This window comes from Schistocerca gregaria, chromosome 3 (assembly GCF_023897955.1).
Source record: "Schistocerca gregaria isolate iqSchGreg1 chromosome 3, iqSchGreg1.2, whole genome shotgun sequence".
NCBI classification, from domain to species: Eukaryota; Metazoa; Arthropoda; class Insecta; order Orthoptera; family Acrididae; genus Schistocerca; species Schistocerca gregaria.
Genome location: NC_064922.1, coordinates 82,483,648 through 82,506,022, shown reverse-complemented (window position 1 = coordinate 82,506,022; position 22,375 = coordinate 82,483,648). Strand labels below are relative to the sequence as shown.

Sequence of the window (22,375 nt, the reverse complement as noted above, 5' to 3'; positions counted from 1 at the left end):
ATTATGTGAGCTGACTGGTACAGTAGTCCCTAATTTTACTACAATCAAGAATGAGATGTCTATGACGTGTACTGTGAATGTGCATAAGAGCAAACGATGAGCCCTACGTTTCAATACCATCTGTGCCATAGACCAGCGCAGAGAATGATACTGTTCGTGCCACCCCAAGTGCCCTATGTGTTTTAATGTTCTCAACAGATATGATACAAACATACTGTGTTTTCACAGTCTAATTATTCTATTTCCTGATATTTCTAATCCGAATATAATAATTGTTGTTGTTGTTGTTGTCTTCAGTCCTGAGACTGGTTTGATGCAGCCCTCCACGCTACTCTATCCTGTGCAAGCTTTTTCATCTCCCAGTACCAGTACCTACTGCAACCTCCATCCTTCTGAATCTCTTGGTCTACCTCTACGATTTTTACCCTCCACGCTGCCCTCCAATACTAAACTGGTGATCCCTTGATACATCAGAATATGTCCTACCAACTGATCCCTTCTTCTAGTCAAGTTGTGCCACGTTCAATACCACCTCATTAGTTATGTGATCTACCCATCTATTCGTCAGCATTCTTCTGTAGTACGACATTTCGAAAGCTTCTATTCTCTTCTTGTCCAAACGGTTTATCGTCCACATTTCACATCCATACATGGCTATACTCCACACAAATTCTTTCAGAAATGACTTCCTGACAGTTAAATCTGTACCCGATGTTAACAAATTTGTTTTCTTCGGAAACACTTTCCTTGCCATTGCCAGTCTTCATTTTATATCCTCTCTACTTCGACCATCATCAGTTATTTTGCTCCTCAAATAGCAAAACTAATTTACTACTTCAAGTGTCTCATTTCCTAATCTAATGCCTTCAGCATCATCCAACTAAATTCGATTACATTCCATTATCCTCGTTTTGATTTTGTTGATGTTCATCTTACATCCTTTGCTGTCTCTGACAGAATAACAATGTCATTGGTGAACTTCAAACTTTTTGTTTCATCCCTGTGGATTTTAACTCCTACTCCGAATTTTTCTATTGTTTCCTTTACTGCTTGCTCAATATACAGATTGAATAACATTGGGGACAGGCTACAATGCTGTCTCACTCCCTTCCCAACCACTGCTTCGCTTCCATGTACCTTGGCACTCATAACTGCCATCTGGTTTCTGTACAAATTGTAAATAGCCTTTCACTCCCTGTATTTTACGCCTGCCACCTTCAGAGTTTGAAAGAGAGTATTCCAGTCAATATTGTCAAAAGCTTTCTTTAAGTCTACAAATGGTAGAAATGTAGGTTTGCCTTTCCTTAATCTATTTCGTATGATAAGTTGCAACATTTCTACGGAATCCAAACTAATCTTCTCCAAGTTATTGAAAAAGCAGAAACACGGATGCACCACAGAATAACATCAAACAATTTGAGAAAAACAAAAGAACTGATGATCACATGTATACTTTTTCAGAAACTGCGAAAGGATGATTCCAGTTGTCAAATATTACCGCAGAGTCACATTCACGATAAACTAAAGCCTTAGAATGGTACAAAGAGCACTAGACGTTAGAGAAAAGTAGGAATTCAATGTGTAGTTGATTTCAGGCAATATAATGAAGTCAAGTAAGATACAACAAATACACAGGTGTTCCATAAAAGCAAACCTGTCCTCAACTCAGGGTGTATACGTGGAAAAGGGGGGGAAAAATTTAAAAAAATTAAAATAAAAAAAAATTTAAAAAATCCCGGATTTCCCGGTTAAAAATAGACTTTCTCCCAGGTGACAGTATACTTTCCCTTATCAATCCTGTCAATGGTTACGGTCTTATACATTGACGTACACTTTCCCGGCACTTTAGAAAACGAAAGTCAGGCAAAAAGATGTTTTGGAAACATCTTTGATGTGCAGCAACATGTACGCTGCGTATTTTCTTATTACGAAAGTAGACACTGGAATTCCACCAAACACCGCATGTTACTTTCCGAATCATTGAAATAGAGCGTTCAATGCGCTTTTGTAGGCCGTTCGTAGCTCATGTCACGTGATCTCGCCAGCCGGTGACAGCGGATATTGAGAGCATAGGACACGTGATGTAGTTAGCCAACAGCAACATCACTGTTAAGTAGCACCAACATACGAACAGGGAAAGTTAATAGTTTAAATTAATGTACATAGTGTTGCTGCAAGAAAAGCAAAGTTTTCACATATAATATTGTTCTCACGCTGCAAGAGAAGCTATGCTTTCGCATATACTGTTGATCTTGTTGCGCATGTTACACTTTAAGATATATTACACAAATGTGCCAGTAAAATTTTTAATAATGACATAAATGTCTGATCTTCAGGGTTCGAAATTCTTCTAAATGGTGCGTCATCAAAGAGTTGATTTTTAAATGATAGTCAAACACACTGTTATTTAATAAATTCATGGTACATTCTTGCACATAGTTCAACATACGTAAAAGGATGTTTACTTTGAAAGTGATGCTTTTCAAACCATTATTCACAATATTTTCCAGCGACCTGTTAGAAATAGGTTCGTTTCAGCAGTTGCCAGAAAGCGCAGATAACAGGTGACACCGCGCTTGGGTAGTTATCATGACGTAGGAAGCCCGTATGTACCTACGTGTAAAGCATTGAAAGATCATACATTTGTCATAAAAGAAACAAGACATCAGAGGATACAGCAAGAGCATCTGAATTTCATGAACAATATTAAAATGTGCACATTTAAAGTGCTCATTCGTATGTCCGAATTCCCAATGAAGTAGGCCACGACCTGATATTAAGCTTTTCAGTATGGCTTTCGGGACGTAAATTTTCGTGGAGCACCAGTACTGTATTATATCATGTTTGGTTCTTTATTATGACATAATGCCATAGGTGCTAGAAAATGAAAATGTGTGCCTGAAATGCAGCTAACAGTTGAAACTAGCCAGTACTGTGGAATTAAACATTTTGTTTCAAATATATTTACTGCCTCTGCGGAAAAGGTTAACAAAAGTCATTTTTCTTTTTTTTTTCTTTAGCAAACGGACAAAAATAACTTCATTGTTCGGCAAGGCGATTAATGCTTGACTGTCAGAAAGGTGGAAATAAAATAAAAACTGACATATTTTAGCCTTCTGTAATTATGTGAATGTGTTTTAATTCACTTGATAGCTCCTGGCCTCAGATATCCGTTTTGTTTTCATTTGACGTGAGAGTAAGCGAAGGGGAAACAGCAAAATCACCAAATGTAAACACGGGTCATGTGGAGACTACCCACTATAACTCAGACTGCTCTGCACATCAGCCCCGGATATACGACATTTGTGAACCGAGTCAATATCAAAAATATCGAATTTTCAAAATATGTTCATCTTGTAGCGCACATCTTCCTGAAAAGTCTAAAACATAAAACATATGTATTCGAGGAAATGTAAGACATATTATTTGGTCTTAAGTATGCCAAAGTGCAGTGCCACGCCTCTTCATAAAGCATTTTTCTACCGCACATCCAAACCATATTCAGGCAAGTGGAAATTGAAATGTCCTGTGGTGCCTCTCCTGCTCCCAGTCAGCCGGTTACACAGCCCATCCTTCTTTAAAAAAATCTCGCAGTTAATATCTCATGGGATTATTTGTAATCGAGAGAACAAGAACTCTTCAGAAAATCTTAACTCTTTATTACCTATTAGTTAGTATCTTGCCGTTTTGTCCGACATAAAATTAAATATAGGGTATATAAAACCAATACTGACAAGAGATAAGCAATAAATTACACATTTCTTAAAAGCTTAGCTCCTAGCATTTTTTTCTCTCTCACGTTGCTACAGATTTACATGGCGTCCTTTCCTTTCTGTGAAAGGATCTATTACCTCATCAAAGTTCGTCAAACGTTTTGCTACATGAAAAATCGGAATGTCATTATCTAATACTGAAAATCTGTTAATACAAATAATACCCAAGACTGGTGTGGTTCCTCGATCGGATTACACCTATTTTGTCACTGTCTGCTAGATAAAACAAAATAGGCCTTTCTAATGTGGCAGCAGTTTTGTAACACATCAAATAAACAAGACTGTTTTGTTTGGCACAAATGGTCATTTTTACAACACGACAGAATATAATTGACGAAGTACCAATATCAAATGCCTATTAGGCCTACTACAAGCAAAAAGCTTTATGTTAGGAAATAGTTTCACATTTAATTCATACACACCAGCTTCTCAAGCATGAGATCGAAAAGTAGTATTACGAAATTTTTATATAAATTTGGAATGTCCCCATTTCTTCTCCTTCCTCGTTCTAACAATCTTGTCATCACCAATTCTGTAGCTATTGCTGCCATTGTCAAAATTTGTTCACCGATTAACTTCACTAATCCTGTCAGAATCACAGGTTTAGTTATCCCACGATTATTTTCCGGTTAGGCGTTATTACGTGTTCGAACAACACATTTTCCGTGTTACTTCCAGAATAGAACTTCTGCGTCTGCTAGCCGGGGACTGTACAACTGGTCGTTACTAGTGTAGCGATCTAGCCAAAAAAAATTGTCAAAATTTCATTTTCTTGGATACACCGAGAAGATAATATGTAATCTTTCTCTCCTGTTAGTCGTTTATTTCCATTCTGGTAGTCTGAATCTATGGATTTCGCTAGTAATTATAACAATGCTGATCATTCACAAACCCAATCAACCACATAATCAGACACTGATTGGCATTCATCTGTTCAGCTTTACTCCCTCAGCTTGTATTGCCCTGCCCCCTTTTGTCTGCAGAAAGTTTATTTCTAGATGCGATGAGGATTCTCCTGACAGAAACATCACGTTAACTATGCATCCATTCAGAAATCAAATTAAAATGTGTTCAAAAATGTTCAAAAACCAACTGGGAAGCATTTCAAAATCATATGAATAATTGATAGATAAACGTGCGATGGATGCTAGGCGCTTTGTGAAACAAGTTTTTGTTCCTCAAGAATATGAATTTGGCGCCCCCTTTTCCCAGTAGCATCTAGCTGCTTGCTGCGACTGTTTGCACAGCAGTTCCTGCTTCCTGTAGCCAGAAGCGGGAGAATCTACTACTCAAACGTGACTCAACTGCGCATGTAAAAAGTTGCGACTTCATGCTCATCGGAGGCAATTTGTTGTTATAAAGCACTGCAAAGTCTTCTAAAGCCATTGACACATTTTCACTTGGCAGACGCTTGCATGAGCACCGTGTCGTCGTCGTTGTATATGGCGCATTTCCTTTGCAATTTAAGTTATTTCTGTCTTTTTCTCTCGTTTATGTTTTATTGATTATTCTGCAGTAGTGGTATACAGTAATATCCTTTGTTAGAGTATCGGTTCTTACAAGTCAAAATTACAAAAATTTAACTGAAAACTCAAACAATGAAAAATTCCCGGAATTCTAAAAATATCCCAGGTTTTCTCCCGGATGAAAAAATTCCTGGGTTTTTCCCGGATCTCCCGGTTGTACTGGGTTATATACACCCTGTCTGTTCATCTGAATGCTTTACTAGGCACTGCCCTAGTGGAGGTGGTATGCCCTCGACTTCCTCTGGGTTCAGGGTGGGGAAAATTAAAAGGAAAGTAAGCAAATCAGGCAGCAGGCACGCTGTCACAGGTGGTCTCTCTCCTCCTATCCTGGCCTCAGAGTAATGTGTGCTCACTTTTTAGCCTCCCCCAACCTAGCCCCTCTCCTCCCTGAGAAAGGTACTATTAATTCAGACACCTAGGAAGTGTCTCACTTGTACCTTTATGTGTGCGTATTGGCAGTACTGTAAATATGACTTCTGTCCTGTTGACCTCCTCCTTTACTTTAGTGTCAGGTTGTAAGATATCGATACTGCCAACACCCAGATGAAACTCACCGCTCTATAAATAATTTTTTAAAGAAATCATCTTGCTTTCAGCTGTTAGCAAAACAAAATTCAAACAGGTGATAGGAAGATTAAATACTTTAAAAAAATTAAATGCAAAGAGCTCTAATATCCCATCCGAAATGAATTATTTCTGAAATCCACAAACATAAATCTGTACAAATACTTGTTCTGTCAAACCTCCACTACTGTGATGTAATCTGAGGTGGTACGAGTAGTGAAACTTCCACACAGATAGAACTACACACAAATGGTTATGTATGTTACATTTGTTTGTTTATTTAATCGTATTAGCAATTTTTATGCTCGTACAGTTGCTGCCAGACAAGTTGCACGACTACCGATATGAGGTCTACATCAGTATCTCAGTGTTCGTGCACCTTAGTACCTCACATCAGAGATCAGCATCTAACATCTCTCCGTAATCACAACACAAGGTGTTGCTTATTTAGTATCACAGCAATGGCCATCCCTAAAACTAAAATATTCACAAACTTCTTCAATGTCACTGCTGTCCAGCTCTGGGAGAAATTAATCTGCACTCTGTGCAAATTCAGTGCCCTGTTACATTTAAGAAAAGTTGAAGTGACTCCCTTTGTCAAGTTCATAATTTTTTCTTAAATAATTAACATACATAGTCAGTTCTCTCTCAAACAATGAGGTACTTTTTCAGTGAGCAAAACTCTCCCTTCCTGTGTAATACTCTATCCCACACCATCTCTCACGCTCTTTGCTGCAATACGCACAGTAATTTGTCTTAATGAGTCTAATTTTCACACCTGAATATCAACCTCCAAACCTCAACCTGTCATGTCATGTCATGTGTCTTAATAAATGTCACGATATACAACAGAGAATGTCTGTTCATGTGTGTGACATAGTTCCAGTATTTCCTCGATAAATAAAGCAATAAATAACTAAAAAACAATACAACAAGCTGTCAAGTCTCTATAGCTAAATATGAACACATTATGTCTTAATAATGGAGAAAATATTTTTGGTTGATATGACTACTAATGACTGGGAAAGACTGGCTGTACAAGATTTTTAAAAATGTGGATCATCATTGAATATGGTAAAAATTGTAGAGGGAGACCAAGAGATGCATACACTAAGCAGATTCAGAAGGATGTAGGTTGCAGTAGTTACAGGGAGATGAAGAAGCTTGCACAGGATAGAGTAGCATGGAGAGCTGCATCAAACCAGTCTCAGGACTGAAGACCGCAACAACAACATCATTTTTGCACATCCCCCCCCCCTGTAACTGCAGAATTATGGAGAGTAGTTGAGAAGACAGAGTTTTAAAATGGAAATCAAAGGAAAAAAACTTATCCAGGAGATTACTATCCAAGCAAATAATGGTACACAGTAAAAACAGTCTTTGGAATAAACAATGCAGAGCAACAGATTCAGAACTGAACAATGGGAAATCCAGAATAGAGTAGCAACAGTAAAAAACTGGAAGACTGAGGAGGCACCGAGTGGCAGGCAGGCACATTGAAAGAGGACTGCTAGATATTACCAGCTGTTGGACTAAGTCCTTCATCACACACACACACACACACACACACACACACACACACACACACACACACACACCCCGTGCACCGTGTACGTGTACGTGTACATGTACGTGTACGTGTGCGCGTGCGGGAGCGTGTGTGTGTGTGTGTGTGTGTGTGTGTGTGTGTGTGTGTGTGTGTGTGTGTGTGCGCGCACATGTGTGCATGTTTTTGTCTGCAGCTGATGTAGGGCTTAGTCCAACAGCTAATATCAGACAGTTATTTTCCAATATGCCTGGATGCCACTTAACACCACCTGCATAAAGTGAATAGCAATCTGTACATTTCATATTCTGCAACAACACACACACAATTAATTAAATAAAACAAATCAAACAAACAGTTATCAAAATATCACAAATAGGCCACAGAAGGTGTTGAAAGACAAAACACAGAGAACAACAATTGATAAGAGAAGGACGTACAGTGACAAAGATATAATCAGAAGCTGTAATATAAATGTACAATTTTCCCAGCTGAGCCTGCAACAAAGCTCAAAAAGAAATACATAACTCTTTCCTCGCCAAAAAAATTCACCTGTTTTTGAATGCTCTGATCGACGTAACTTTAACAAATTATCAAGTTTTAGAACTCTACCTTAAATGTGGATAATCAATCTATACAGACAAGTAATATATTTAAATGCAAATAACATGCTGAAAATTAATAGCATTTTCCGCTTATACACTACACAAAGTAAAGAAAAGTAGGGGGAAATATCACATTCACAGTTAACAGTCTGCTTGCCTTTGACACACACTGAAGAGGCAACAACTACATAGACATCATGCAAAGGAAGTGAGATATCTGTTGCTACGTTCCAACAGTAAACTGAAAAGTACATGTTAATCACAAGTACCATGCAGAAATTCAACACAATTCTATTAACACAAATTAGTTTTACATACAAAAATAATAAACTTAAAAGTCACACCTTGCATAATTTTGGCAATAATTCCACACAAACTAGAGGCACCTACAAGAAAAAGAAATTACACGTGTTAAGTGATAATCTGCATATTACGATAACAACTCTTGTGAAAAAAATAAAACACACCAAATGTTAAAGTGCAATAAAACACTTAATTTAGCAAATTTACTGTTGAAAAGTCAAAAATTTTAAGAATATATGGATCCACATACTACTTTAGAAAAAGTGGTTTCATGTCTAAGGAATCACACAGCCCAATTAATGTTACCTTTAAGTCCCGATTTTTGCAGCTCACTTGCAGAAACTTACATTTGCAAAACAAGTAGAAAAATGTAAAGTGATTAAAAAAAGTGGTACATATGAGATACCTTGAGGTGGTTTCCTTTTTCTTTCTTTTTTTTTAAAAAAAAAGAAAAACCTGGTTATACTGCAGAAACTATTATGTGCATGTTTCTGAAATTTATCTGTTGTACAATATTTCTGCAAATAACAGCATTTATTTGCCAGTTCAGATGAGGTCCTGTTTCTATATCAGTTCAGTAGTATGTTATTTTAACCAGTTTAAGGCATAAAGATATGCATTAACACTTTACTTCTGACCAACTTTGCTCTGATACAAAGCCACAGAGTGTATCAGAACATATTAGCTCAACACACGAAAGAATGAGACACAGCAGAGCACCCCACCTGACAGCAATGTGCAGTTGCTCTTGGCTCCAGTAACAAACAAGCTGTCCACAAGACTTCAGTGTAAAAAGGGCATAGCAATTTTCAATATCAATATCCTACTGAACATAAATAATTTACAAGTAGAAGAAACAAAAACCAAGTAGTAGAAATGTTGAGTTACCGACAGGCCCAAAACTAAAATGATGGAAAACACACACACATACTGAAGGGCATGGCACAGGGTATGTTCCATTGTACCAGTTATTAGGGTTTCTTCCTGTTTCATCCACATATGGAGCATGAGAAGAATGATTGACTGCCTCTGTGTGTGCTGTAATTACTCCAATCTTGTGTTCAAGATTCCTACATGAGCATTACATAGAAAGTTGTGATTTATTCCTACAGTCATCATTTAAAGTTCATTCTTGAAACTTTGTTAGTAGACTTTATCATGATGGTTTTCATCTATCTTCAAGAGTCTGGCAGTTCAGTTTCTTCAGCATTACTGTAACACTCTCCTATGGGTCATACAAACCAGTGACCATTTGTGCTGCCCTCCTCTGTGTCCTATTTAGTGTGGGTCCCATACAATTTAGCAATAATCTAGAATGGTCCATACAAATGATTTGTAAGCAAACTACACTATGTGATCAAAAGTATCTGGACACCTAGCTGAAAATGACTTACAAGTTTGTGGTGCCCTCCATCGGTAATGCTGGAACTGTATGTGGTGTTGGCCCACCCTTAGCCCTGATGACAGCTTCCACTCCTACAGGCACACATTCAATCAGGTTCTTGGAGGTGGGGCAGGGGGGTGGGGGGGGGGGGGGGGGGCAGCCCATTCTTCATGGAGTGCTGCACTAAGGAGAGGTATCAATCAATGTCAGTTGGTGAGACCTTTGGCATTCCAAAACATCCCGAAGGTGTTCTAAAAGATTCAGTTCAGGATTCTGTGCAGGCCAGTCTATTACAGGGAAGTTATTGTCATGCAACCACTCCGCCACAGGCTGTGCACTATGAACTGGTGCTCGATTGTGTTAAAAGATGCAATCGCCATCCTCGAATTGCTCTTCAACAATGAGAAGCAAGAAGGTGCTCAAAATATCAGTGCATCACGCAAAACAACAAAGGTTGCAAGCCTCCTCCATTAAAAACACGACCACAATGTAACACTACTGCCTCCGAATTCTACTGTTGGCACTACACACACTGGCAGATGACGTTCACTGGGCATTCGCCATACCCTCACTCTGCCAACAGGTACCACACTGTGTACCGTGATTTGTCACTCCACACAACATTTTACCACTGTTCAATCGTCCAATCGTCCAATCGTTACACTCCTTACACCAAGTGAGGCGTTGTTCACCCTACCATGTTCAAAGTCTGTGAGTTGCGTGGAGTTCCCCATTCTGCTCTCTCACGATGTCTAATGGCTGCTGAGGTTGACGATATTGAGTACTAGCAGTAGGTGGCAGCACAATGCACCTAATATGAAAAAAATTATGTTTTTTGGGGGTGTGTGGATAATTTTGATCACATAATGTACTTTGTAGACTGATTGCACTTTCCCATTATTCTAACAATAAACTGAAGTCTACCTCCTGCTTTACCCACAACTGAGCCTATATGATAATTCCATTTTACATCCATACAAGTTGTTACACCCAGAAACAAAGAGTTACACCAGGTATTTGCATGAACTTGTCAATTTGAATCATTGATATTACAGTCCTAGGAGACAAAATTTTTTCGTTTTGGCAAGTGCACGATTTTACATTTTTGAGCATTTAAAACATGTTGCCAACCTTCGCACCAATTTGAAACCTTATCAACTGAATATTTATGCCACATCTTTCAGACAGTACTTTATTATACACAATAGCATCAGTTGCAAACAGTCTGAGGTGACTATTAATGTTGTCTGCAAGGTCATTAGTATACAACAAAAACAGCAAATGTCCAAATACACTTCCCTGGGACACAGCCGAAGTTACTTCTACATCTGACAATGACTCTCCATCCTAGATAACAGGTTGTCCCCTCCCTACCAAAACATCATCAATCCAGTCACAAATTCAGCTGATACCCCATATGTTAAAACTTTTGACAGTAGGCATAGGTGTGGTGTACACACACACACACACACACACACACACACACACACACACACACACAAGGAGGTTCTGTTGGATGGAGTAGCTGCTGGGGGAAAAAAGGCACGGATAGGGAGGGAGAGTTGGGGAAAGCTGACTGACTACTTTGAAGGAGGCAGCAGTAGGAATGCAGGAGGGAGAAGCAGAAAAAGCACAAGATAGGGAAACAACACAAGGGCATCAGCGTCAGCAGGTTTGTGCAGTTCATGACAACATGACATGGGGGTGTGGGCTGGGAGGAGATTGGAAAGGTTGAGCAGAATCCACTGAAACTGAGCTTGCAGCAGCATGTTCCATCACTGAATGGTCAAGCTGAGCTGTGGCCATTGTTTGACAGGGGCCATTCACTTGGGTAGCCTACTGGTTGGCGGTAATGGTCCATATAAAAAAAAATATGCAGAGACTGAAGCAGAGCCAGTACATGATATGACTACTTTCACATGTGGCTCTGCCTTTGATAAAATACGATAAGCCTGTAATGGGACTGGAGTATGATGTACTGTGTGGTTGAGTTGGGTATTCTTGCACCCAGACTTTCCACAGAGATATCATCCATGCAGCAAGTGGTTGGGAGTGGGAGGGGCATAGTGATGGATCAGGATATTGTGTAAGTTGGGTAAGTGGTAGACTTTCACATTGGAGTTGGGCATGGAGATGGGAGGGCTTATGGGCAGGATGTGACCTCACTTATGAATATCTTATGGCAATTGAAGCCGTGGTGCAGGAAATGGTTCAGTTGCTGGAATGATACACATTGCTTATGGGAGGGAGGGGGTGGTATCTGTGCAGTTCATATTAGGGGTTGTTGCGGGGCATAGGTAGGGGGTGGGGAATGTAGAGGACTGCTCCTGTGCAGCTTGTTCTTGGGGTTTTTGGGAGGGAGGATTTGGCCTGGGAAATCTATTTCTACTCTTAACTTTGTGGGAAAGTGCTTGTCTGTGAATACATTAGTGAGACCTCCAGTATACTGGGCATGGGAATTCTTATCACTGCCAATACCCTGTACACAGGTGTTCTGACTACATGGAATTGATTTTTAGGTGTGGAAGAGACGGCGGTTTCCAAAATGCAGCTAACACTGATAATTGGTGTGCTTGATATGTACAGAAGCATCAGAGAGGTGAAGGCAATGTCAAGGAAGGTGGAACATTGGGCTGAGGCAGACCAGGTGAACAGAATGTCTTGGCCCCGGGTCCAATCATGAAGGTATCAACAATGAACCTGAACAAGAGAAGAAGTGTGAGGTTTTGGGGAACTATGAAAGTTTCCTCTACATGGCAAACAAAGAGACAGGAGGGTGCCATATGTACACTCCTGGAAAAGGAAAAAAGAACACATTGACACCGGTGTGTCAGACCCACCATACTTGCTCCAGACACTGCGAGAGGGCTGTACAAGCAGTGATCACACTCACGGCTCAGCGGACACACCAGGAACCGCGGTGTTGGCCGTCGAATGGCGCTAGCTGCGTAGCATTTGTGCACCGCCGCCATCAGTGTCAGCCAGTTTGCCGTGGCATACGGAGCTCCATCGCAGTCTTTAACACTGGTAGCATGCTGCGACAGTGTGGACATGAACCGTATGTGCAGTTGCCGGACTTTGAGCGAGGGCGTACAGTGGGCATGCGGGAGGCCGGATGGACGTACAGCCGAATTGCTCAACACATGGGGCGTGAGTTCTCCACAGTACATCGATGTTGTCGCCAGTGGTCGGCAGAAGGTGCACGTGCCCGTCGACCTGGGACCGGACTGCAGCGACGCACGGATGCACGCCAAGACCGTAGGATCCTACGCAGTGCCGTAGGGGACCGCACCACCACTTCCCAGCAAATTAGGGACACTGTTGCTCCTGGGGTATCGGCGAGGACCATTCGCAACCGTCTCCATGAAGCTGGGCTACGGTCCCGCACACCGTTAGGCCATCTTCCACTCACGCCCCTACATCGTGCAGCCCGCCTCCAGTGGTGTCGCGACAGGCGTGAATGGAGGGACGAATGGAGACGTTTCGTCTTCAACGATTAGAGTCGCTTCTGCCTTGGTGCCAATGATGGTCGTATGCGTGTTTGGCGCCGTGCAGGTGAGCGCCACAATCAGGACTGCATACGACCGAGGCACACAGGGCCAACACCCGGCATCATGGTGTGGGGAGCGATCTCCTACACTGGTCGTACACCTCTGGTGATCGTCGAGGGGACACTGAATAGTGCACGGTACATCCAAACCGTCATCGAACCCATCGTTCTACCATTCCTAGACCGGCAAGGGAACTTGCTGTTCCAACAGGACAATGCACGTCCGCATGTATCCCGTGCCACCCAACGTGCTCTAGAAGGTGTAAGTCAACTACCCTGGCCAGCAAGATCTCAGGATCTGTCCCCCATTGAGCATGTTTGGGACTGGATGAAGCGTCGTCTCACGCGGTCTGCACGTCCAGCACGAACGCTGGTCCAACTGAGGCGCCAGGTGGAAATGGCATGGCAAGCCGTTCCACAGGACTACATCCAGCATCTCTATGATCGTCTCCATGGGAGAATAGCAGCCTGCATTGCTGCGAAAGGTGGATATACACTGCACTAGTGCCGACATTGTGCATGCTCTGTTGCCTGTGTCTATGTGCCTGTGGTTCTGTCAGTGTGATCATGTGATGTATCTGACCCCAGGAATGTGTCAATAAAGTTTCCCCTTCCTGGGACAATGAATTCACGGTGTTCTTATTTCAATTTCCAGGAGTGTATATTGACACACACAGATTTCTTTAGGTATCTACCACTCAAAAGAGAAGAAGTTATGTGTGAAGATATAATTAGTTATAATAATGAATATAACAAACATATACATAACAAACATACAATGAAAATAATAAGTTAGATGTACAAGGAATGAGGAAATGTGGTTGCAATCTGGAGGATTGGAGACTTAGTGTTCAATGGCAACAAGTCCATGGGTAGGGATATGTTTATCTGTGGGAGCGGGCATCAACAGTGAAAAGTAGGAATCCAGGTGATAATGGGGTGGGGATGGCTGAGAATTGGTGAAGGAAATAGTTCATATCTTTAATACAAGAGACTAGACTACAAACAAATGGATCTATGAGACTGATGACAAGAGCAGAGATTCTTTCAGTGGGACTGCATTAACCAGCTACAAAGGGGCATCCAGGATTGTTAGCTTATGGATCTTGAAAAGCAAGTAGATGGTGAGTGTGCAGCGGGATGTTAGGGAGAGGATGGGGATGGGCACGGATGCAGGGGAGGTGGGTGTTCTAAGATGGACAGCTACAAAGGGGCATCCAGGATTGTTAGCTTATGGATCTTGAAAAGCAAGTAGATGGTGGGTGTGCAGCGGGATGTTAGGGAGAGGATGGGGATGGGCACGGATGCAGGGGAGGTGGGTGTTCTAAGATGGACTCAAGGGTTTGAATAGGGATTGGAGACTTTGCTGGCCTTTTTGTATGTGATCACTATGGCAGAACATGTAGTTGATGTCACATAGTTGGCAGATGCTTTCTGTGAGGCAGTCACTGTGATTCATCATGACAGAAGTGGAGAGCCTATGTCTGCAAGGAGGCTGAAGAAATCAGGGTCTGTCTTGAGGTTCTGGATGGCTGTTCTTTCTTCCACTGACAGATTTACATAGCAGGTAAGGGTGATAAGGTGAAATTGAACATAAGACATTGCTGGAAATTAACTAGGGGGGTGGGTAGGTGCCAGAGAGGGTTTGCCCCTGCAAGAATCTCCATTCTTGTCCACCAACTCCTCTGACCAATTGCCTATAGGCTAGCCTGTAAAAGATACTATCACGTCCTCCACCAATTCTCAATCATCCCCAACTCTTTATCATGGAGATCACTACTTGTCACTGTTGACGTCAGCTCTCTATACATCCAACATCCCCCATGCCCACAGCCTTGCTGAAAATGAACACAACTTGCCACAACATCTCATTTCTTCTAATGCCTCTACTTAATTACGTCCTCACACACAACTACTTTTCTCTGAGGAAGCTAATTTATCAGATCTGTGGCATGCCCATGGGCATCTGTGTGGCGTCATCCTATGCCTGTCTGTTTATGGGCCGTCTAGAGGAAACATTCCTAACTAGCCCATGTCTCGTTCAGGTTTATTCATGATACCTTCACAATTAAGACCAGTCTCAAACTTGAAAGGAATTGCAGCTGCAGTGAATGCAAGTCCACCTAAACCAGTTCCCAAGTGAACACTGATTAGGGAAGTTCACAGAATGGATATTTAGAGTTTTGTACCTCGCAGAAGACCATTGCCCACTCTGGCACATAAAACTGCATGTCTTCAGTGGGGAAAACAACACAAAGTGGGCAGCAGCTGACTGGAGGCACACAGTCTGTCTAGACAGGTTATAATGATGTCTCTTTCTCAAATTATGCGTAGTGTCAAGTGCACAAATGGCCCAATGAGGCATTTAAACATTAGAGTATGGACGTTTTAGTTCGATCTGTAGGTGGTTCTGTAACCCACCATCCCTCACAGTGCCTAGGTAAAGATTAACATGAACAAGAATCAGGGTGTTTTTTTTTTCAACATTCTTAGTGACCAACTGTTTACCTTTCTTCTAAATTCTCACTATGAGTATACTGTGGAAACTCTAGTCTCTGAAGACAGCAGCAACAATTGCTTGATAGTATACTGTAGATAAGGGGCCCAAATTGCGATGTCACCAGTCCCTTCATCCTTTATGTACCAAACCACGAATAATGCTAAGAAAAAGGACATAAAATGCAAATCCCAGAAAGCCCAACTGTAAGCAAGATACAACAAGACAGAGATAATATCAAGCAGCAGTAAGAGGGGGTGAGAAAGGGGGATGGGGGGTAAGATGGGTGAGCTGTTCTGCCCAGAATGCAGTTGGAGATCCCTTGAAGCATGGTATGCAGCGAGGGAGACATCCTCTACATCCCATCACACCACTTGTTACTCCAAGAAAATGAGCAGCATGGCCAAGATGATAAAATTTAAGGAAAGGTAAAAAATTAAAAATAGCAATTGTAAAATAATAAGGACAATAAAAAGATGGGAGGGGTAGGCGACACACCAGACTGTCGAGAAAAGGCCATTGTACATCTCCTGGCCCAAACCAGGAAAGGGGTGCCCCCTTAACTCCTTAGGCAGTCAATGGGACCAAAGTTCCCCATCTCACAGAGATGAATAGAAACCACCTTCACAGGTGGAACAGAAAACCAGCTCAGCTGCTTTGACATCATCTGGTAGCACCAGAGGTAGTGTATTAGGAAAGTTAAAATATCACCGTAAAGCAGCCAAATTTTGGCAGTCTAGTAGGATGTGGGCCACCGTCATGCAGGCAACAAATCAGCAGTAAGGTGGATCCACACATTGGAGGCTGTGGCTGCGGACAGCCTAGTATGGCCAATGCACAGCTGACAAAGAACAGTGGATTCCCTGCAAGAAGCCCACAAAGGGAAGACTGTCGTGTGGTTGTGGTCTCTTTATTGCCCCCAGTTTGTTTGGAAAATCCATTGCAGAACATTCATAGTTCCAGACCCCCAACAAAATACGGCTTAGAGTCAACTGATGGTCCAGTTGTGGAACCCCCATTTACAAAGTCGTCATCCTGGTGGCCATCTTTGTCAAATAAGCATGTGTTGTTACTCGCTTACTTCATAGTTGCTACATGAAGTTAATAGTTTTATCTCTTCCAGCAATATGGATACCATGGTGGAAATGGGAAGCAAAACCTTCATATGTTAAATGAATGAGGAAATCTGTCTGATAATCCATTGTCTGAGATCCAAACATTTAGATGTTTCCCAATTAGCAGTTTCCACTCACTGATATCTTATTGCTCCATCAAGGAATAAACTTGAAAATCTTAGCTATTTTTGTATGTGCATATGACCTAAACCATTTATCAATGATGTTCAAGTTCAGTTAATGTTATTTTACAATAGTCTACCGTACAAGGAGAAATAGTTTATCTGTGGACAACTAAAACCTGAAGAAATAAAGTGCACAATACTTTTTTGAATGGTGTTTCATCCCCTCACTTACATTACTTCATTCAATGAACAGTGATTTGAAACAGCACCTTAAATGATGTCAGTAAAGATACTGCAAATGCCACTACTGTTTTATCATAACCTCAGCACATAGCCAGCGGCTGTGAAATTAAAACACACAACTAATAAAATTCTACACTACATCAAGACATAACTTCAAAACATCAAAATGGTATGCAGTAAGATGGAGTAAACAATTAAAAAATTACCTTTATCCTCTATCAGATTGTTAGACAAGTCTAAAGTATGAAGAGGAGAGTTGCTGTTGGCTATTAACGCCAGTGACAGTTTGTGAGCAAAATCCCTGAAACAAGGAGATAGAAATGTAATTTTTTTTTTCTTCTTCTTCTTCCAAATATTTTGTTGCTACAGAAGGAGAATAGCAGTTGCGTTTCATAACCTGTAGCACATAATTATTTCAGTAACATGCTAAATAAAAGTACAATTAATTTATCTTTATAATCTTAATGATTTATAATATGAAACCACTAATTTAAGCAACAGTGTGGTTGCTCAATCGATGGTGTTTCACTTCAGTATACTGTAACATTCTTGGAGTGTACACGACACACTTTTTTATTTTTTTATTTATTTATTTATTTTTTTTTTTTTAACAGAGCTCTCTATCATTCCTAAATACTGAGGGGTTAATGTTGCCAGAATTAGTATTGCAGTATGTTCTACTAGAGCATCTAATAGTGGTTGTTTAAGAACACACAGAGCATACTGTAATGGAGAACTTGCACTCACCAGAACTAGAGCAGGAGTTGCTGACTGTCCTATAGTGTGTACCATACATAGTTTGTTCAATATAATGTATACAGTGAACAGAATATTCTATTTACTATCTGTCGGTGAGTGTGTGCAAAGAAAATGAATAAGACACTGATTAAAAGTCTACTATTTATGCAGACACAAATAATAGCTTTTGCCATTGGTAATTGGTACAGCGGATGATACTATCCAGCAGAATATGAGCTGCATACAATGCTAGGCTTTTGTGTGGGAAAAGGACTTTATTTATGTTAGAAGTGGTGTAGGAAATATGCACTGAATGGGAGCAAAGAATAATTGTACAATGGGAAATCTGGGATGAAATAACAACAATATGAATTACGATATTGCTACTACTTACTGCATACAGAAGTCTTGGGCAGAAAGCAACTTTAAAAGTATTACTTTACTGTATACTTCAGTGAAAAGCAAAAAGGTTAAAACTTACAAACCACACACAACAGTTGTCTATCAGTCACCCCAAAATCTCATCAAAGTATACTTCTAAGCAATAGTCAGCTAATCTAAAAGAAGCACTGCGAAGGGGTAGGTGATTTGAAGTGACAATCTAATCCAAGAAACACATTGAGTGAGCACAGTTATTCAAATGCTTATTCTAATTATTTTATCAATAATTATGTTTAAAATTATACAAAGGCAACAGAGACACATTAAATTAGTTGCACAAGCCCTAATAATCATATTCATGCCAATGAGGCATTCAATAGGCTGTGATGCCCTTTGATAGTGGTTCTATCACTTTTTAAGGTTTTTATATGAAGAAGTAGGTATAGTTTTAAATTTACTTCAGCCTATTTCCAAATATTTGGTTACTTATATATTTTACTTTGCTTTACTTCTCCTTACTAACTGGCTGTTGTTTACCTACTGCTAACAAACACACACACACACACACACACACACACACACACACTACATTTAATTATACATATATGGATACTCAGCAAAGAAAAATACTTACTTACTTATTGGTTTATTGTACTATGATGTTTATTTCCCAGAGCACAAACAAACATTAAAACTGTGTGCCCAACCGAGACTCAAACTCGGGACCTTTGCCTTTCGCAGGCAAGTGCTCTACCATCTGAGCTACCGAAGCACGACTCACGTCCGGCACTCACAGCTTTAATTCTACCAGTATCTTGTCTCCTACCTTCCAAACTTATTCTGGAAACATCCCCCAGGCTGTGGCTAAGCCATGTCTCCGCAATATCCTTTCTTTCAGGAGTGCGTCCTGCAAGGTTCGCAGGAGAGCTTCTGTAAAGTTTGGAAGGTAGGAGACGAGATACTGGCAGAAGTAAAGCTATGAGTGCCAGGCGTGAGTCGTGCTTCGGTAGCTCAGATGGTAGAGCACTTGCCTGCGAAAGGCAAAGGTCCCGAGTTTGAGTCTCGGTCGGACACACAGTTTTAATCGGCCAGGATGTTTCATATCAGTGCACAAACCGCTGCAGAGTGAAAATCTCATTCTGGATTACCAGGAAGAGTTTGCAGCCACGGCAGGTCTCCTTTGCATATCAGCCACTCCATTTTTCTCAATCCTCCCATCACCATCCTCCCATCCTCTCGGAATATTCTCCTCCAATCCTTTCAGCCAACTACATGTTCATCTCTTGCCTTAGAGTCACAATTCATGCATCTGCCTCAGTATTCTGTCTTGTGTGATTTTCTTTACGTTTCTCTACCAATTAAGCATTGCCGATTCCATCTGCTTCAGTAAGGATACATCCTTTATTATCTACCTCATCACTACATTTAATAACCTATCCATCCTCGTTGCTATTACTCTGGTTCTGTTAAATTTCATTTCACATGCCTATACCTTACTTAAATCCCTTTACTTTACTGTCCAGGTTTTACAATCACAGCTCAGGACAGGCACCTGGTGAGATCAATACATTATTATTAGCTTGGAGTTACATGAGACATCTTCATTCCACACCTAGCTGCTGACACACTTACCCCCAAACAACCCCTACCATCTCAGTGAAGGGTGAAGACAGTTACAGAGCAAAGAATGTTTCCTGCCGCTCAGAGCAGGAAGACTGCGGTTAGAGTGGAGCAGCATCGCAAACCAGAGCGGCGCGGCAGAGCAAGCATAGTAGCTATGGCAAAACAAACAATAATTGTCCAGTGCACACAATTATAGTGGTACCACAAGCAAAGAAGAGTGCCACAGAGCGGCGCCGAGCAAATCGAATGCGTTTGTTTCAGAGAGCTGTGGTAGTGGATCACCGGCGGTTTTTGGTTGTCGCTACTGGTAGCAGAGTCAGTACTATTTCTTATGCTGTGTTTCTGCTGTTATACTGTTGAGAATCTGGTATCTGTGGAAGCTTCGATAGCAGCCGTTTTTACTTGGCGTCCTTTATGGGACCACCAAAATAATGATCATCACAATTGACTCATTTTGGCCCACTAAATGATGAGGTTGCAGCAGAATTACAGACTACAGGTACAGAAGGCATTTCATTAATTTCTCATTTCTTTCACTGTCTTAAAAGATGCAATAGTAAAGTTGCAGTAGCATAACTGAGAAACACATGAAAATTGTGTTGTATTATATGACAAAAAACTTCCAAAATCGTCACCTTTCGGCACCTCCATTTAAATGTTTGTTAAAGTTTCGTCCTGTCTGATAAATGCCTTGCATAGAATGCTCGATGTCTACTGTATGTTGCTCCTCAGCAATGAGGGATTCTTGTAGGTGAACGGCAGTATCGTGGAGAACATGTATATTTGACAAGATTCTCAGCAAATTCTGGAATCTTCTACTGGCTTCCAAAATATGCTCCACTTAGTGTTCATTATTCCAAAAGCACCTTCTATTAATCATTGTGGTCTGGAAAAGCATTTGTTGAAACATTCACTCAATTGATATAGATCGTCTGTAATATTTGATAAAATGCCACAACGATGAATATGCCTATTCTCTAATGAATACAAAAGGCAATCCCACTGATGTATTTAGCTGTGGAGAGTCTGGTGGTGCTCCCATCCTTGCATCAAGTGAAATACACTTTCCTACACATATCCCTCAACATCGATTATAAGGAGTTTCCCCTGAGGATCGGCAAATGCTTGTCGTATGATCGCACAAAATTTTTTATTACTACAGAATATTGTACCAAAATTTTCTGAGTATTTCAGGTGAAAATGTTTTCTGTCAACGTCACTGACTGCAATTGGAAAGTTCTGTATGTCATATAAACAATTTACTGTGAATGTCTCAAACACTACTTCTGGTTTCTAAGAACCTGCATCAGCTATCGATGGCCCTCAAAAAAGACGTTATTTAGCTGGTAAAATCTGTAGCAGCTTGAATGCCTGTCGGACAGATATGGAAGTTTGCTCTATTAATCATATAGAAAAATAGTCTCCCCTTTGCATACAATCATTTGCCAAAATATTGTTTCAATACCTCATACTGTTTCTGAGACTTGAGGAAGTTACAAATATTTCCATTTTGGCTTTTCCACTGGCATGTGAGTTTGCAATTAAGCACTGTACATCAGTTTTCTTGAGACAGGTCATCGATAGCAACATTATTCTAAGTTTAATGAATAATTCAGTAGGTTAGCTACATTCATACGCAGAAACATATGACCTAATAACATGACCGAAATGCCAGTTCATAGAAACCCCTAATTTTCAAAGCAATCTTTTCGAAATTCTTGCAGTAGGTTACTCAAGTTTCAAATATCACAATAACTATTACCATTAACAAAATAACAGAGTGTTCATCATGAAGCTGAGGAGTAAAGTTACGAGATGTGCAAGAATCATATTTTTTCCACAGAGTAGTTTCTTTAAAATCATTTGAGAAAGACTGCAGATTGGCTAGCCTGCATGTTTTCCACCCACACACTCCAGTGAGCCTGCTGACTGCTGCTCCATGACCTGCCTCATTATACCTGAGCACAAAGCAGTGCACTGGCATACGCTCAACATGTAACTCCGCTCTGCACTGTTATACAGCTCCACTGTAATCTGGCACTAAAAGTGAGAACGCCAGAATTGTAATGGACATTAGTTGGGAGAAGAGGTAAGGCAGCCGGCGGGTATTCCCGGGGCTCTGTATGCGACGAGGCATGTCCCACCTGCAGCTGTCCCACCTCTGCTCCAGTACAGCCAAATGGTTAAAGAACACCTATCATCCAACAAAGTCCTACATCTAAAATAGAAAATAGGATGTGGCAGAAAAGGAGACAAGCCTTAAAGCAATTAAAACGAGAGAAAGAGAGTAATGAGTGAGCACGTCAAGGAGGTATGCTAGTATCAGGGGCCCCCTGATCCAGCACGCAATGAGACACACCCCAACCCCAATCATCCTGCGCTTGTCACAAAAGGTAGCTAAC

The 22,375-nt window shown here is 40.9% G+C and overlaps 1 protein-coding gene across 8 annotated transcripts in view; it reads right to left on the bottom strand.

Moving 5' to 3' along the window:
- LOC126356058 (F-actin-uncapping protein LRRC16A) overlaps nucleotides 1-22,375 on the bottom strand; it is a 488,103-nt gene that overhangs the window by 212,088 nt on the left and 253,640 nt on the right. For 5 of the 8 annotated variants that reach the window (XM_050006753.1, XM_050006752.1, XM_050006757.1 and 2 more), the window contains exons 9-10: nucleotides 17,438-17,532; nucleotides 8,359-8,400 (exon numbers count right to left, since the gene is read on the bottom strand). In XM_050006753.1, coding sequence (XP_049862710.1) covers nucleotides 8,359-8,400; nucleotides 17,438-17,532 — 137 coding nt within the window. The remainder of the gene's footprint in view (nucleotides 1-8,358; nucleotides 8,401-17,437; nucleotides 17,533-22,375) is intronic. The other 3 variants (XM_050006760.1, XM_050006755.1, XM_050006754.1) reach the window with 1 other exon arrangement.